This window comes from Etheostoma spectabile, chromosome 6, assembly GCF_008692095.1.
Source record: "Etheostoma spectabile isolate EspeVRDwgs_2016 chromosome 6, UIUC_Espe_1.0, whole genome shotgun sequence".
NCBI classification, from domain to species: Eukaryota; Metazoa; Chordata; class Actinopteri; order Perciformes; family Percidae; genus Etheostoma; species Etheostoma spectabile.
Window position 1 is genome coordinate 1535793 of NC_045738.1, and position 17860 is coordinate 1553652.

At 41.6% G+C, this 17860-nt stretch overlaps 1 protein-coding gene across 2 annotated transcripts in view; it reads left to right on the forward strand.

Moving 5' to 3' along the window:
- Positions 1-8772, forward strand: part of LOC116690745 (eukaryotic translation initiation factor 3 subunit H) — a 63545-nt gene extending 54773 nt beyond the window's left edge. For both annotated transcript variants that reach the window (XM_032517910.1, XM_032517911.1), the window contains 3 exons: positions 1940-2060; positions 7840-7972; positions 8440-8772. In XM_032517910.1, the coding sequence (XP_032373801.1) occupies positions 1940-2060; positions 7840-7972; positions 8440-8537 (352 nt within the window). In that variant the 3' untranslated portion in view covers positions 8538-8772. The remainder of the gene's footprint in view (positions 1-1939; positions 2061-7839; positions 7973-8439) is intronic.
- The last annotated feature ends 9088 nt before the right edge of the window (positions 8773-17860 follow it).

Consider the following 17860-nt stretch of genomic DNA (forward strand, 5'->3'; position numbering starts at 1 on the left):
AGTTTTCCCATGTTAAAAAAAAAAAAAAACTACATATACGGGCTAATCTCGGTGGGAAAACGATATTATACGTTTTTTTTTAGTTCGCAAAAGAAGACGGTGTGTGTTGAGCCAGGAGAGAGGAATATTGATATATACAATTAATTGAAAATCTTACAGCAGAAAGGAAAACAACTAAAATCACCCAACACACTCCACTTTTCCATCACATATTCACACAAACAATGAAACGCACACAAAACGATTACATCAGCGCAAGTGAACACACAGCTAAAACATACACAGTGCTGGCAGGCCTTGTGGGTACAATTGCTATTTAAATAAACATTCTGAATCTGTTTTCTACAGTACATGCTGTATTCTTTTGCACCCAAACATTCATAAATGAAACAATATCATTCCACAGAGGAAAGTACAAGGGGGAGATGACTTGAAGTAGAGCACTGCAGCCTTGTCAAGGTTGAACTTAAGGCGGCAGTGAGACATTGTGTTTAAAAATGGGGCTCATGGGAGGAGAGAGGAGTGGAGTGCTGGAAGAGTTGTGTTTAGTGTTGTCAGCATGGCAGTGTTGGGAAAAGATGAGGGATGTGATACCAGAGCAGAGAGATGAAGCACAGGAACAAAAGGAAGGGTCCTCAGGTCTGAGTACTCAAAACCTCTAAGAGAATTTTCATGTCAGATGTCTGTCAGAATACATAAAAGCAACAGAATCTGGTAGGAGGTGAACTCAAAGATAAGGTCAAAATGGATGACATGAGCTGTTGTAAATGTGAATGTAGCAACCACAGGTCTCTGAAGGGACATCTTAAAGCTTGAAATAGTGATTAGCCCTAGCCGCTGTTTATCTTTTGTTTGGGGGTTAGGGTTAACCCACCATCCTAACCCTGTGGTTAATGTCAAAGGAAGGAGGATCTGTGTATGTCCATGGGTTCCCCTTAAGGTTTTCTCTCACACTTCTGGGTTGTTTGTAGCTTGTGCTAGACATGCTTGAGATAAAAGAACGAGGGAGAACACTTCAACTTGTCTGAAAGTTTTTCACCCGAAGGTGGTTAAACTGTACACGTTGCATTTCCACCTGGCTAAAGATTTGTATTAAATTGTAAGCCAGGCAACTTGCAGACATCATCTGGTTGATCATGTGTTTTTTGATTATGTATCTCTCATTTCGCAGAGACGTGTGATGTCAGTCAGTTGGCCGTTGGTCAGTTTGTTGCATTAGCCCCGCCTACCCTTTCTGGTGGACCAACCATTGGAAAAATGCATCGAACTGTGTAACACTTGATTCGGTGCCACTGAAATGCCTGCGCTGCTCTCTTGTGTTCTGAAACGGACATCAGAGACAACCAAAACATCGCTGCATCTGACGCTAGTTAACATTACACTTTGCAGCAGGTAACGTTAGCCTACCGCTAGTTAGTAGAAGCTTAAATATGGTTAAATGCTAAAAGCTAAAGTGTGACTTCATTTTACTGGAAAGGACTACACCAGTGGGACATCAATCAGCAGTCAAAGCCAGAGAGTAGCCTCACCTTAGACCCCTGTAGTGCTCAAAGTTGTCGGAGAAACGACACAGACAGGACGTAATGGTACATTCAAATACAGTCGGTAAGCTGGTGGTTTATTCAGTGTTATTGTAAAATACCCTTTGTCATCTAGTGATTCTTCTTTTTGTCATATAACTGCAGTAGACCCTGATTAATCGACGTGGCGCTGATGCACAGAGCTCCCATCTCTGACGTGTTTTGTGCCATCTGCTGAATTTCAGCAGACCTCCGTTCGTCTAAACCCATTGCCATGACACTAAGCAGGATTTAAATTGGCAACGTTTCTCTTTAAGTTAGGCTTAGGGGTGAATGAACGACTGTACGTCACTGTTGCTCACAGGTTTTGATGGCAGCACAAAAACAGTTTGAATGATATGCTGACATTTTTCTTCCAGCAACCATTTGGAGAAGAGCCTTCAGCTTCTGATGGACAGGGTGGATGACATGTCGCAAGACATTGTCAAGTATAACACCTACAGCCGCAACCTGAGCAAGCAACAGCAGCAGAAGCACCAGGTAACTCTTGAGCACACTTGTGTGCGTGCACACACACACACACACACACACACTTTTATAAACTGAAGTGCGCACACCACCTACAGACACAATGAGTTAGCAGCAACTGAAACATCAGCTTACCCGCATGCAAGTAAGGAATAGAGAAACACACACAGGCCTTCACACTCACATTCACGCACACAGATGCACGTGCAGCCCTAAACACAGCAGGAAAACATCAGGTATATTTCTCTCAGCCATGGACACAACCAATTGTAGCTATAATCACAGCAGGAAAGCAGAAAGCACTTGGTAACACAAACACACACACAGAAATATAGTACGTCAGGCTCAACCCAGTAGTGGAGCAGTCTGGCTCAACAGATGTACACTACTGGGATAAAGCCTGACATCCGGCACGCTAACTCCGCTATCAGGGCTTAGCGCCGCCCAGGATGGTTGTGACTGGTTTTAAAGAAATACAAACAAGCCAGAGCTTTTTTCCCCTCTATCCCAGAATAGATGCGGCTGTAGCCAGAACACTCCGCAGCTCTTTGGAGATACGTCTGACATGGCATTGTGAGACTAGTGGAGCAGAGTAGTAAACAAGGCTGTGCCTCCGTTTCTGCGGACATGGACCCTTGTCACAGCAAATATTTTGACTCGTCATAGTAGGAAAAGCACAGCTAAAATTAAATGATTTAACAAAGTGTTCCAGTAAGCTATTTCAGTGAGTCAGCATGCACAGTACCATGGCCTCTCCTAAGTGGAATGCAGCCATTATTAATGGTTTTGAATATACCTGTGCTTTTCCTACTATGACATGTCAACATGTCTGCCGTGAAAAAGGTCTATTAAAATGAGTTGAGTTTTTCTCAACTTTCCCCTTAAATCTCTGGGCTGCAACACCAGGTCCCGTTCATAATGACTCGCAGCATATTACCGTCCTAGTCTGTATGTGTAAAGCATTAGCCAATGACAGAAATGGGCTTTGTCTTTAAAGGAACAAGTTCTGCAGACTAAAAAAAGTGAAACTTTCTCTTATTTTGTATACTGCAGCTGCTGACATGCGCCCACTGAAGATCAGCATCGCTTCAATTCACGCGTGCTTCATCTTCCTCAATGAATTGGGCATTTCTGTCATGTTTTCATCTGTATGTGAAGAAGAGTATGTTCAGAAGATTAAATGCTGATAATAATGGGTGCCTGGGTAGCTCACCTGGTGGATTGTGGGCCCATATGAGGAGGTGTGCTCCTCAATGCAGCGGCCGCGGGTTCAGCTACGACCTGCGGCCCTTTGCTGCATGTCATTCACCCTCTCTCTCCCCTTTCATGTCTTCATCTGTCCCACAAAAAAATGAAGGGCTAAAATACTAAAAACAAAATTGGAAGAAATATACTGATAATAATGTGCATGCTCATCAAAAATCTCCCAGGGAAAGCTAGTACATGTGGACTCAGAGCTAGTATTAATAAGCTGAGCCTGTTTTTTTCTTTTTATTGGGGTTCTGCTAGTCGATACATATATTTCAGTTCCATATATACATTTTTCATTTCATAAGCAAAACATATTTTTAACAGAAAAAGTAAAAAAAAAAAACATAGCAGGACTCTGAGCTTTTTTTTTTTAATGAGTAACACCTCTGTTTCTGTTTTTTCTGTACCAGTGAGACACATCGCATTCAACTTTTAAAAACAGCAGTAGTAGCACTTTGTAAAACACACACAGTCACACACCACCTACAAGAATAAACTCCCGCCAGAAGCACTAAAAAGACCAGAACAAAACATACGCACACGCAGATGAAGTCAGCCGCACACCATCTGCAACTTCAACCTCAGCCAGATGCATCATAAACATTTGGCAACAAATGCAAACACAAAGGGTCACACACACATACTGTACATTACTCCAGAAAATGGAGGCATAGAGGCACATTGTTTCACACTAATGTGCGCCGAGTGTGTGCGTACAAACTTAGACCTGCATTCTGTCATTATTATTCTGCTCTAAGTGGTAATGCTAAGCCCGGCTGACTCATCGTCTATGTTGACAGCAAATAAAGCCACGGTCGAGTTCACCCATGTTGACTTGCAACATACGTGAATCTGTGACCACAGGTAGCCCGTCGCGTGCAAACAAGACATTTACTACCTCCGCCACAAAACACACACACACACCTGCGTAGACACAACCCCCCCGGGCCAATCGTCCGCACTCCGGCCATTATGATCGATCATCCCTCTCCCTTACCGAGCTTCTCATCATCACAGCCCGCAAGCCCTCCCCCTCACACACACACACACACTCATGTCATACACAATATCACAGAAACCCCCTTTTAATGGTGTCTACCTTTTCATGTTTCACATGATTCTCTACAATCAACAAACCGCACACACAGGGGCAAAGAAAGTGAGCCTCTATTATATCTTTCAGACACCTACAGTACTTGCTCCATGTAATCTTGTGCAATTGACCCTGCTGCTTCCCAGACAAATGGAACTTTATTAATCATAGAAAAAAAGCAAAGACTAAAAGGCGCCGAGCACAGAGGGCTACATTTTTCATTTATACCTCTTTAAATGTGGTAAGTAGTTGGTGAAGTTCCCAGGAACAATCCAAAGCCAAGTTATTCTTTGTACCAGGATATGTATGACTCACTCCCTCTGATTTATTCATTTTCATTATACCCATCGATAGAAGCAGGCACTTTGCAGAAGACTAGGAATGGGGCATTGTTGGTAATCTTATGAACCGATGAATCATGATTCATAGTTAATGATATCCTTCGGCCTCCATTAGATGATTCAGCAATATTTTCCAAGTCATTATTTCTGAGCTATATACCTATTTTATTGTCTAAACAAAAAGATTAACACATGAAAGGCAAGTCATGGCTAAGAGTGAATTTAGTGGTAGTAGGTGCTAAATGAAGTCTATAGCAACAAAAAAATGCATCAATTCAAGCTTGGTTGTTGTGTTTTTTAAAAGGAGGTTCAGTGGTCTGAGTCCTTGTTGGACCCCGTCCTAAACAGACTCGTGGAAAAGCTACCTGAACCAGGCATGCATAAATGAATTCTTTGAAAAAAGAGAGACCTGATCCAAACAGGATCCGTGGATCATTAGACCAGATCGGTCAACCCAAACAGACCCTAATGGAGAAGGGACACCAACACCATCAGCGACGTGATGCACCATTAATTAGCTAGCAGTTCTGTTCAAAAAGAGCAACGATACGATGATTTCCAACTGATGGACAGAAAATCATTATTACAGTAAATCATGAATTTAATGGCTGTGAATCAAATTAAAGTATTCATTTACTAGGATAACAATTTATTTCCGTGGTAATTATAATGTACCGCGTGATTAGAGCTGATACTGAGTAGGCTATGAGACATTCAGAACCTCTCGAGTATCAGACATATTGACACACAGACCCGAGACTCATGGCTTTAAATGAAACACTACAGGACTCGATTCGTTTGAGTACAATTTGGACCATGTCTAACTCTGGTACAGGCTCTGGTCTCAATTCTATAAAACCCAGTGGTCCTCTAGTCCAGATACCACCCATCACACTACAGCCACATTGCATTGCCAAAAGCACACTATCCCCGGCATGAATCCTGGTGTTTCCAGCAGCATGCTGTGGGGATTGGGGATGTAACGATAACCGGTAAACCACGGGAGAAATGTTGTTGGTAACAATGACCCCGTAAAATATCCATATCGCGGGGATTTTCCACGGTGTGGAACCCCTGTGGTTATGCCTTCCCAGCTTCATTCGAGTCTCCTGAATTTGCCGCGCAGGCGCACTGCTCTCAGTCAGGAGAAGGGGACAGAATGTAGCAGCAGACTTTTGTCTTTATCTTTTTTTCTTTGTTGAAATGATGTGGGTAGTTCTCTTAATCCATTCATGGGTTAGCCCAGAACATAAGTTAAAACTATTCTGTAGCTTCCTAAACTGTCATGGGTTTTACTGCCTCGTTATCTTTAGTAAGTGTTCTGCTACGATGTGGAAGTTTAGCCCGTGTTACGACATGACATTTATTTAGAGAGAGATATTATCTATTGCCTTAATAATATTGCTGTTTCTTATTACATAGCTGATAGATAGGTAGATTGTTTGGTATTACTTATGCAGCCCCGTGTTGATATTCAGGTTGTGTTTGCAAGCAACATGCATTATTTGCTTATATTTCAGAACCACTTCCATCTTCACATGTAATGTCAAATACAACTTCATAGTTAACTTCATGTTTGAGTTGTAATTAAATCTTCCTGATCTCAAAGTCTGACACCTCTGGTTCAAGTTCTTACTGAAACCCTACAGCGGCCCGGTGTTTCAACAGCCAGTTTGCAATAGTTTTTACAAGCCTATTGCCTATATTTTTGTAATATTATAAACACTGTTACACTTTTGGAAACTATTTCAGCTTGTGTAGGCTTATCAGTGCTTTCTGAACATATTGAACACACTTTTAAAAATGCCGAAAACCATGAGAATATTGGTCACTATAACCGTGAGGTTACATTTTCATAGTGTTATATTCATAGTGGGGATGCTTCTCTGCTGAAGCCCCTGGAAGGCTTGTGAAAGTAGAGGGTAAAATAAATAAAGAGAAATCCTGCTGCAGTTAGTAAAAGAACTGTGACGCGGGACGGGGTTCTTTTCCCACCAAGACGTAAAGCCAAAGCTACAGGAGTCCAGACCTCAATCCAACTGAAAGGTTGCCGCTCCTTCCCAGTCCCCATGCAGCTTGACAGAGCCTGAGCAGTTTGTAAAGAAATATGCCTCGAAAGGTGCCTCTTCTGAATGCTGACTTGAAGGAGGTTGTTTTGTATTTGCACTTAATTTAGATCAAATAGATTTTGTTTGTTTTTTACTTTTGACTTTACTTTTTAGACATTGTACGTCTATGTTTTATATATGAAAGGTGGAAGTGCAAAACTGCTTTTGTTGGCTTGTTTCTAAAATCTGCATGAATTAGCATTTTGATTATGCACAGTCATGCTGTGACGCATTGGCAGGCACACAAAAAAATACACTGGAGGAGTAACGATTCATTGAACAAATGGCTAGATCTTTTATTTATTGTTTATCTTAGCAGTGTCTGTCGGCTTCGATCACCCGCACAGGTGCGTGGTGGGATGTGTGGATAATAGCTCTCGAGTGGCTCCCACGCCGCTTCTCCCCCCTGTCTGCCCCCGACTCCCCTTCCACCGGTCTGTGTCAGTCGCTGCTTCATTTTTCCAAATTAACAAGGCTTTTAGGATCTCCAGAGACCCGGCACCTCGCTGATTTACCGACTGTCAGCCCTCCACAAATCACTCCATCCCCTCCCTGTCAGCCCTGACGACTCTTCTCTCTCCGTCTATCTCCTCCTATCTCTTCTTTCATCGCCATGCTTCTGTTCAGCTCACTTCCTTCCTGTTACTGTTTTTTTTCCATTGTCTGTCTTCTTCTTCCTCTTCTTTATTCCCTTCTTACTATCCCCTGCCTCTTTGTGCTCTTTGCATCTCTCTCACTATATTTATCTTTGTGTTCTAGACTTTCTCACTTCATACCTTTTCCTCCCCCTCTTCACCTTCCCGATGTCATTGTTTCACCCTTTCTCTTCTCCTCGCGCCATCCTGTCTTCTCTTGCCCGGCCTCTCGCGTTCCCCCTTTTCCTTTTTTGTCCATTTTCCCTGTAACCATCTATTCCCTTTTCACACTCCTCGCTCTAAATGCTGTTTTGTTTTTGTCTCTAATGCCACCCGTCTTTCTCTCCGTTTCCCGCCCTCCAGTACCTCCAGAGGCGGACGCAGGAGAACGCCCAGCGACAGAGCAGAGGGGAACCCCCGCTGCCTGAGGAGGACATCAGCAAAATGTTCAAGCCCCCCCAGCCTCCACCACGCATGGACACATTGCTAATTGCAGGTAGGCACTCACACTCTCTCTCACACACACACACACACACACACACACACACACACACACACACAGGCAGCACTCTTCATCTCAGAGACCCCCCCTCTCTCTAAACTCCATCAGCCGCCTCTGCTCCCCTTACAGGAGCTCAGGTTCTGTTTTGTAATTATCTCCGCCATTATCTTGAAATTACATTAATTTAAAGTTAAATGACTCCATCTCCATCTCCACCGCCCCTTTCTCTGCTGTTTCACGCTGTTCAGCTCTCCCCCGCCTTCTGAAAACATTCTGATCCTTCCGTTTAGTCTGTTCCCCACTAATTTGATGTTTTGCTGTGCTGCTGTTTCCCCCCCCCCCCCTTCTCTCCCGCCTCTGCCTGTTTGTGTACATGTCTGTGTACAAATGTATGTATGTATATTTCTGTGGGTGTGTTTTTGTGTGTGGGTGCGCGGATGCATGTGGCTACCCTCCAACAGGGCAAATTAACAACTACTGCCAGAACGTGAAGGAATTCACCTCGCAGAACCTTGGGAAGCTGTTCATGGCGGAGGCTCTCCAAGGCCACAACCACTAGAGGAGAGAAACAGGCGGAAAGAATCTGGGAGGGGGGGAAAGAGGGTGCTCAGAAGGGAGATAAAGACAGGTAATGGATGCAAAACCATCTTGAAGACGACTGGAAGAACACAGCACCTTTGTTTGTTTTCTAAGAATTTATTCATTGTTTTTATGCCCGGCCCCATCTTGGATACAAAATTATCTTTAAAGATCACTAGACTTTGATTGGAATAAAAGTCTTGCATCTCTTCATCTTCGCTGGCTCTGTGTATGTTTTCACATTTGAACTGTATTGATGGTAGTTTCAGCATATTTTAGTTTGTAGACTTGGGCTTTTGCTTCACAAAAAATAGTTTTCTAAGCATTCTAATTATGCTAAAATGAGACGAGTGCATGCAATAATATATAATTATTCAAATGTCCCTGTATATAATTTCTTTGCTACATGCTTTTTGTCTTGCAACTCAAACATCAAGCAAGTGGAACCAATTATTAGTGGATTTGCTGAAGTGAGTTTGCATGGTGGGAACAATGATATCCTTGTAAACAGAACGGTGACAGAAGTATCAGTGAGAGTTAAATTAAATGCCAGTTACATGACTCCGCCCCCACTGTCTTCCTGCACTAAATAGACTTTTGATTGTCTTTTTTTTTTCCCTGAAGTGAAATTACACATTACATCAAAATCTGCCTTTCTTCCACACAGGTAGCACCTGTTCCAAAAGCGAAATTTGACTTTTGTTGTTCTCAAGTCAACATTTGAAGAAGGAACTGCAGGTGTACCAAATGACAGACTGAGAGAAACTGTCGTCTGCCATGAGTGGCATACCTAATTTAGTGTTATTGTGTCTGTAATTACCAAAAGCTGATCAATTATTTGGTAACACAATTTTAGAGAAACTGACAACACTTCTTGTCAAGAAGTGTTTTTGAAGTATATTCATAGAAATACACAGGGTTAGATTTTGAGCAATAAATCAAATCAGCGTTGCTGATGATAATGAGTGTGAGCCATAGTTAAAGACCAGCAGCACACAGCATTCTGCATGATACATGATAAATTGTCACCTTACAGAATTGTGTACATATTGTTTGACCTCCAGCTGAAGTGGAATGTAAACATAGAAAGGATTTTTATTTGTGGCCATCACATTTCACCTTCTTCACAAACCAAACTCTTATCAGTTATTCAGACACTTGTCGTTTATTAAAAGTTCTTTGACCCTTTCATTGTGTTTGATGGCTTATCAGTGAAGGACAGGAACAGCCTTAGCAGTTTTGTTAAGAGCAATTCAATAGTTATTGAAGTCAAACAGGGAGATTTGACTTGTTTTGATGACGAATCATCAATGAGCATATTTAACCTGCCTGACCACATCATAGGAAGCACATTCTCATTGTTGCCTTCAGGATGTTACTCTTCTCTGCCCGCCTTTAAAAGCAATCTTTATTTTGTTATCCTTTATGCTATCCATCTTCTCAGGTCTTCACAGTTCATTTGTTTTTTTTCCCACAAAAACATAAAAATGAACCAAAATGTTGATTTAATTCAGTGACCTTCATTTCACCAGAATAATCCTCTCAGTATCAACATGATTTTTCATATATAAGTATTAACAATACTTCAATTTACAACCATGCTAGTGGCTCTGTGAAGCTGTACTTGGTCATAACAGTGCTTTGACATAAATGCTAATGTCAGCATGCTATCACTCGGTGATGTTCGTGATCTTAGTTTAGGGTGCTAGCATGCTAACATTGCCGCCCATTGAGCCCTGCGGCTAGCACGGCTAAAAACAATAAGACAGTTGAAATATATCAAGCTGTTGGTGTAGTCTGTTAATTAAATGTGCTGGTTTTCCAGATTTAAAGACTTTCTATCACAAAGGTATTTATTACCAGAACTCACAATAAGCTCAAAGTCTCGATAGTTTTGGTTTTGTATGTTTGTTGACCTGGAAGGTAGACTGTGGCATACAGTCACTGTTGATTAATAATATTGTGTTTTATTGAATTTATTTCCTGCTTCTTCGTGCAAAAAGATCCACCTTACCATAAACTCACAGCAGCGCTGTAATTCAGCCGCAACTAAAGTGACATTAAATTTAAAAACTTGTAAAATAAACGTTTCCCCCTCTTTTTATGATATAACGTAGTATTAAGCCCAGGGGGGACATTCTGGTAGTCCTCTACCCCTTAGACACGAAGAAAGTGTCATCCTAAAGCAAAGCTTTGCTGACGATTGACTAAAACATAATTTACCAACCAGTCCTGTGGAGGGCCTTGAAAAAGAGTCTGAAACTCACACAGTCTAAATCCTTCTGCATGGGAACATCAGCTAAATACCTCACATGTAACTATAAGCTGTTTTGGTGATGATCCTCTGCAGAGTACCGCGTATCTTAAGAATTACTCCTCAAGTCATAAAAGCAAAGCTCACTCTGTGGTGCTTGTCATCAGTGTGTCCTCTCCACCCAACAACAGGAAGCGGAATGATGGCTCTTCTCGCTCCATTTAATAAAGAAGCTGCCAGTGTGTGCTTCATTGAGGAATAATTACACTGCAGCTCTATGTTGTTGTGTGCTCCATTGTTCTCCCTCGACCTGTGGTTAAACAGCATCATCTAATTCACAGGATGATGTTATTTCTCTTGTCATCAGCATTGCCTAATCCAGTAATAACTTGTAGTGCTCCTGCTTGTCATCAGCACAGTGTCATTAACAATAATTACAAGTCCACCAACATGATGAACGCTTATTGGAACAGCGACACTTGAGCCGGATATGATTTCTTCCCAAAATCATAAAATGTTTCCCTGACAGGCTGGCATGATGAGAAATATTAATTTGCAACAGAGGGCTCCGTTGATATTCATTGATTATGGTATTTTCGTCTTTGACAGGCGCAGGCCTGTTCTCGTGATTGATGTGTTTTATGATGTGAGCCATTTCCTCCTAGCAGCTATTGATTGGCCATTGATTGGTGGCTTCTGTTTAAGCTGAATCAGTGTTGTTTGTAATTCTGAAGCAGCACTGTAGGGTGACGTTGTCCTTGAGGGCTGAAAGGGGCACAGCCTCCCATGTCCCTAATCCAGAGATGTGCGAGGAATTACAAAACTTAAAATGTCCTCAGAAGAACCACAAGCAATGTGTGACGCCGCTAGGGCGCCAACTGCCCCTGCAGAGTGCAAGCACAGTGGCGGAGGTTCAGCTTGTATTTAAAGTGACTTTGTTTTGGAGTGGAAAGCAGTTTAGATTGAATCATGTAGTCATGGCAGGGCTCAAGGGCAATAGAGTGGAGGTGCACGGGAGTCAGACTGGTGCACGTGTCTCCACAGTCATATAAAGCATGACATTAACCGTTGCCTGTCTTGTTAAGCAAAGAAAAAGCTAGATTGGCAGATAGATGCTAGATTACTTAGAAGGGAGTCACAGTGGTATAAGAAGCCAAATGATGTAGTTTGTGGAAGAGGCATTTTCACGGCTTTAACAATACATAAAAGCCTAAGTGGTTTTTAACACTCAGTCATAGGCAGATGTTTAGAACTTCCTTTGAAGTATTTGCAGCTGGTAAAAAACAGTTAACGGAGGATTAATAACACAATATAGCGAGCCTATAATCATATTAAATGTCAGGAATACATAAAAACTCTGTATTCCTTTTGTGTGTGTGATAAAACATGAATAGTTTATATGCATACAAATGATTCACAGGCAAGTTTAATACAAGTTTTTATCGGTTAAAAAATACACATCATGTAGTTATTCCACCTTAATAAAAACTTTTTTTTTCTTTTTCAAATTTGTCTGAAAAAGTCCATTCTCACAATGGGCTTCCTGTCTTACCATCACACTTTTGTAAGCTGCATATCGGACCACGGTTGGTTAATAATAATGCAATGTCACAAAATCCTTGTCTATAAATCCGTTTTTAACTCCGGTTAAAGGTGAGCACAGAGAAAGTTCCTTCTTCAGGAGATGCGTGTGAAAACAGCCTTTTAGTGACAATCATAGTGAAGCTCAGACATCTAAGTGAAGTAACAATAAGCAAAACGCATTTGTCAGAATTGTGATGCTTTTAAATATATTTGCTTACGCCTTCATTATAGTGTGTTATAAATTACCAATTGTTTATATTCTTATGAATGCTAAATAGCAGGTTACAAGAAAGTCTTATCCACTTTTGTGTAAGTAATTGTCATTTCTGCTAGTTGCCAGTGAACAGAATTGACTGAGTAGTTTGGTGTACGCTCCATACGTATATGCAATAGAGGGATTCTGTTGAAACACACTTATGTCCCTCCATGTGTCCAGACACTTCTTTTTGGTACCACTCATGGTACTGATGTGGATTTAGAAATGCAGGGTGTCTTTGCTTTCTTATACTTGTTTTGAAATGTTAAACCGTTTGGAAGAGAGAAGCACACAGAAACCCGCAGCGCCATCTGCATCTGCGATTTGCTCTCCCACACTATTCTGCTCAATTGACCATGAGACTGCTGTGGGTTGGTTGAAAATGAGAATGACATTCTCAAATAGGTTTTCACCCACAGTGCACAAGCTGAGTCTGTGGTCTGCTGACGCAATACTTGGGATTAAACTTTCCACCTCTTCCTCCAAAGTGATTTTGTTTGTACTCACATTTATTCTTTTTTTGTCACTTTCCGTGATGTCACTTTTCTCTTTTTCGCATTTGCAGAGATTACCCTAAACTATGTGTTTGAACTGAGCATGGGAACCGAATGAGGGCTTTAGCTGTGTAAACAGCCAGGCGTTTGTACTCCGCAATAGGAAGAAATACTTAATTAGGATTATGGGATTTGTCTCTGCACCTTCAGATTCCGGAGAAGGAAGCTGGGAGATGTCAGAGGGATATAAGTTTGGTCTCATTTAATCAGGGAGTGCGGCCTGCATAGCCTTGACCCCAGCAGTAATTTATTACCGCTCTAACACAAACAGAAGCTCTTTCAGGGGGCCTGCCGTTGCCCTGTCATGGTGATAGAGAGAATCAGCTGGCTGAATATAATGAAACCAGTTATTTCTCTGTCAACTCTGAATACTTTTCCTCTTTTCTTTTTTTTTTTTTACTGCCACAGATATTGCCATGGCAACTGTGGCTCCTGTATGGAGTAGCTGTTGAGGATGTAAAGTAGTTCCCGTGGAAAAATAATCTTGCAAATCCCCAAAACAAGAGCAGAAAGGAAGGCAGATGCAGTTGTAAGAAGAGGTGTGGGGATGGTTGGGGAATTTAACATTTATGGGATTATTCACACAAGCCAGAACAACCCAACATGCGAACACATTTCTTCACATAACGCTCTACCTGCCATAGAAGCGGCTCTGTATTGTCCTCTCTCTTTTTTTTCTCGATGGTCAATAGATCTGCCCTGTGATTGGCAAGTGTATAGATGTGGTGTTCTAGTTGCAGTTGGTCTCTGCCTGCCACCCAATGCGGCGGCTGTCAACCGTCAGTGGCACAAATCCCACAGGCCATTATGAGTCTGGTTTAATCCCCACAACAGCAGCATCAGAAACCTTTCAAGAAGGGTTTCGGTGCATGATACCCTGTCTGTCACATGCATCCGTGGGCTTCAGGCAAGGCTACGGCGCATTGTTGTCATCCCACTCCATCACTTATGTCTCGTCTTATCCCCAAGCCACTAAACAAATGTACTGGATGTCCTCCTGCTAAAGATCAATCACATGATGCGTGTAATCTTCTGCTGGGCTTTGTCTCTCTTCTGTTGATACTCAGATTTGGCCTTGGCTGTTGCACACAAGAAATTGTGTTTTTATTGACGTCTTGATTTTTCAGGTCAACATGGATTTGGGAAATAACTGCCTTGTGGTCCATTTATTTATTGCATTAGATATTTGTTTGTTTGTGATTCAAGGGTATTTGCTGGTATACATTGAGGATCTCATGCATATTTGTTTGTTGTAAACTCTATTCAGTCTTTCTTGGCCCATGCGCAAATTGTCATTTGAATAGTTTGACATTTTGATGAATGCAGTGTTAAATGAAAAGATTAATACCACTCTTATGTCTGTACGGTAAATACAGAGGTATAGCCTGGAATCAATTAGCTTAGCTTAGCATAAAGACTGGAAGCAGGTGGCAGGCTTTTTATGTTGGTTTTCCAGCCTGTGACTTTACCGGTCTTGTTCACTATCAACAGCAGTGTTTGCAGGCCCAGAACCAAATGACAGACAGAGAACGTTTTCAACTAGCTGGGGAACACGGTGTAGCATTTAGCAGCCAAAGATTCCCTTCAGGAGTTGGTGGAGACAAAAAACCGAGCTGAAAGGGGAGTTCATATTGGACTGTGGACAGAAACACAACTCCAAATGAAAGCTAATGTTGCTCTGTATCTGCAAGGTGTAAAGATAGATAAGCAACTGGTGTTAACAAGTTCACCATGTCAACTTCTAAGGTATGTCAACGATTTGTTCATAGCTTGTTTCTGCTGCCCACAATTGGATAAAGCAATGAATTTTGCAGGTTTAAAAGTGCAGTTGTATATATTTTTATTACGAATAAACTGGATCAAACTAATATCTATGCAGTAGTCCAGAAGTCCGTAGTCTCGCTTTGCCAGAGCCTCCTCCAAAGCTCGCTGAAGGAGGGTTTGGCTACGCCACATAGCATTTGGGGGATGGGAGGAAAACGTGCTCTGGTTTAATGGCATTTCTTTAAACCAATCAGAATTGTTATAGGCGGTGCAAAACGCCGCACACAGCTGCTGCAAAAATAGTTATGCAAGAGAAAATTCAGATTGGACAGATCGTCTTGCTAGATGTCTCAATTTACCCTGGAGAGATCTGAGGAGCAGTCAACAATTGTCCTCATATATCCACCGAATTTAAAATTCCAATACAAAGAAAGCGAAAGGAAATGGAAAATACATGCATCCGACGGAATATCCTGCAGCACCGAAGCAATCCCGGAAATGGAACGCAAAAGATATAGACTGTGACATCTGTGACATCACTTGGATCTGGGTCGATCTCATACGGATTTTGTACCCCAGAGTTTTAGAGACTACAGTGTTGAGCTGCTGCTTGTGCAGCAAGAGCCCTTCAGTTGTACATCACCAGCTGTTTATAAGTAGGGACAGTATAGTGACCATACTTGTAGTCTGTGACATCATGTCTCTCTTTAGGTTGTTTTTATGGGCCTGTTGCTTTTTTATTTAGTACTACAAATATTGTTTTATACCATCTTTGTTGAAACCTTGAAACTTTTTTTCTGCTGGCTTATCATATTTATTATAATTCATGATCAGCATCCCTCTGTTCCTTTAAGTCTGGAGGCGCCAGGTTACCCTGGGCACAGTGATTGATGGGATGCTTGTGACCTACAATAGACAGATCCACAATTAAAGAGCACCTTATCTCCCAGCTGTGAATCTCAAAGATAAATGCTGGTAGCACCCTCCCTTTTGATGTTTAATCATGCACCCCACGTCCCTAGAATGACTGATGTGCATTTGAATATTTCTTTCTCGCAGGTAAACATTAACATTCAGTTCACTTATTCATTCACTCCTCCTCACTCGAGGTTGGATGTAGCCTGCCTGTTTCACACAGACATTCTCAGGGAAAACCAGCACCTAATTTAAGGGTGTTTATTTGCAAGCTGTGCAACAGTAGGACTAATGCACTGAACATCCTTTTACTTTGGAAATATTACGATATAAGAAATGACAGGACAATTTTATTCTTTATTACTGGTACTTTCTCTGCATCCTCTGTTTTTTGTATTCTGTCATTGCTTTTTTTATATATTTTTTTTAACTTGGCTCTATCTTGTTTCCGACTTTAAAAGAACTTATTTTTTCCTCTATCTCCAGTGGGATATAAGCCTTTGACCACTGCTTTCCTTTTGTTCTGCACCCGGGATACATGGTGGGGCTCAACCCATAAAAGATTTATCTCTGCCAGCTCCGTTGTTTTTGTCCTGCACCAGATTTTCATTCAGCTACTAGGTGGAGTCCATTTTACATATACTACTTCCTAGATCAACTCTGGGGCATTCTGAGTTTACCTGATGCCTCAACATCTGTCTGACAATGTATTCGCACTATCCAGTGGTTGTTCAGAGTTTGAATAAAAGAATGCGGCGCTGTTGTACGCCTGATTTCACTGGAGACCACTCAAAGAGGAAACTGTCAGTGATGATACTAAAGTTGTAATACAGCTGCTCTATCAGTGCGTATGATCCTACAGTGTAAGATATTCGTAGTATTGCAATGCACAGTGTGAAAGGCTTCCATGGGCTCCATGTACATAGTGTAAATAGTTGATCAATGCTCCCTCTTTCATTTTTGATTCCTTTTTCTTTCTCCCTTAGCTTATTATGTATTTTCGACGATCATCAAACTTTACCATATGAGCAACATGCACGGTCACCCAGTGGGAGTCATTTTTCTGATCTCTCCTCTGTTTGAAACAAAAATAACTACATGTCAAAAGAATTAAGCTTGTACGTACTTTTCTAAACATGTGTTAACACAGGTGCAAACTGTGGTACAGCAGGACAGCGGTGTAACCTACCACATCATATCCGAGCTGGGAAGAAAATTTACATCAAATGTAATCAATGAATAGAAACTTATGTATTTGTCATTTGGAATTTAATTGCTGTTTTCACCTTCAGTTTTATATTTCATTTCCACACAGATTTTGACCATAACAAATGTTGATGCCCAGGCCCTGAACCTTGTCATTTGGTGTCCATTTATTTCCTTTGAGGGAAGCAGCAAGCCCACTGACATTCAATCACATTATTTTGGCACAATGATTTGCTGCCTCCACCTGTGACCTGAACCACACATAACACAGTACTATGCATGACTAGCGCTGTGTAAATCAAACCAGCAGGACACATGTGTGCGTATTCCTAATTGAATCTTATGATGAGATCCTGATCAGCAACAGTTATTATCACATGCCCATCAATGAACATAGCAGGCAGTTTCAATTACACTTTTTACCCCCTCCTACAACATTTTAATTACATTTCTTCCAATCCATCCGCAGGGTGATGCTACAACACTTGGATGCAACTGCCGACCTGTTATTGCAGGAGTGTGATCGAGAGTAAGCTTATAGCAGCCATAACAGGCTTTTGTAGAGGCATGATTGCCTGCAGGTATAGCGTGATTTGGAGAAAATCTGGTTGATGCTCTCTAAAGCCTGTGCCATAGAGGCACGGCCCAAGGCCAAACAGTTGTAAATGTTCTCAAAGTGTCAGCATTTTCCATATTGCATCCTTTAGGATAATAAAGATTGAATTCCCACACAAATTTTCAAAGCTGAAAATTCCTTGCACGTATTCCCA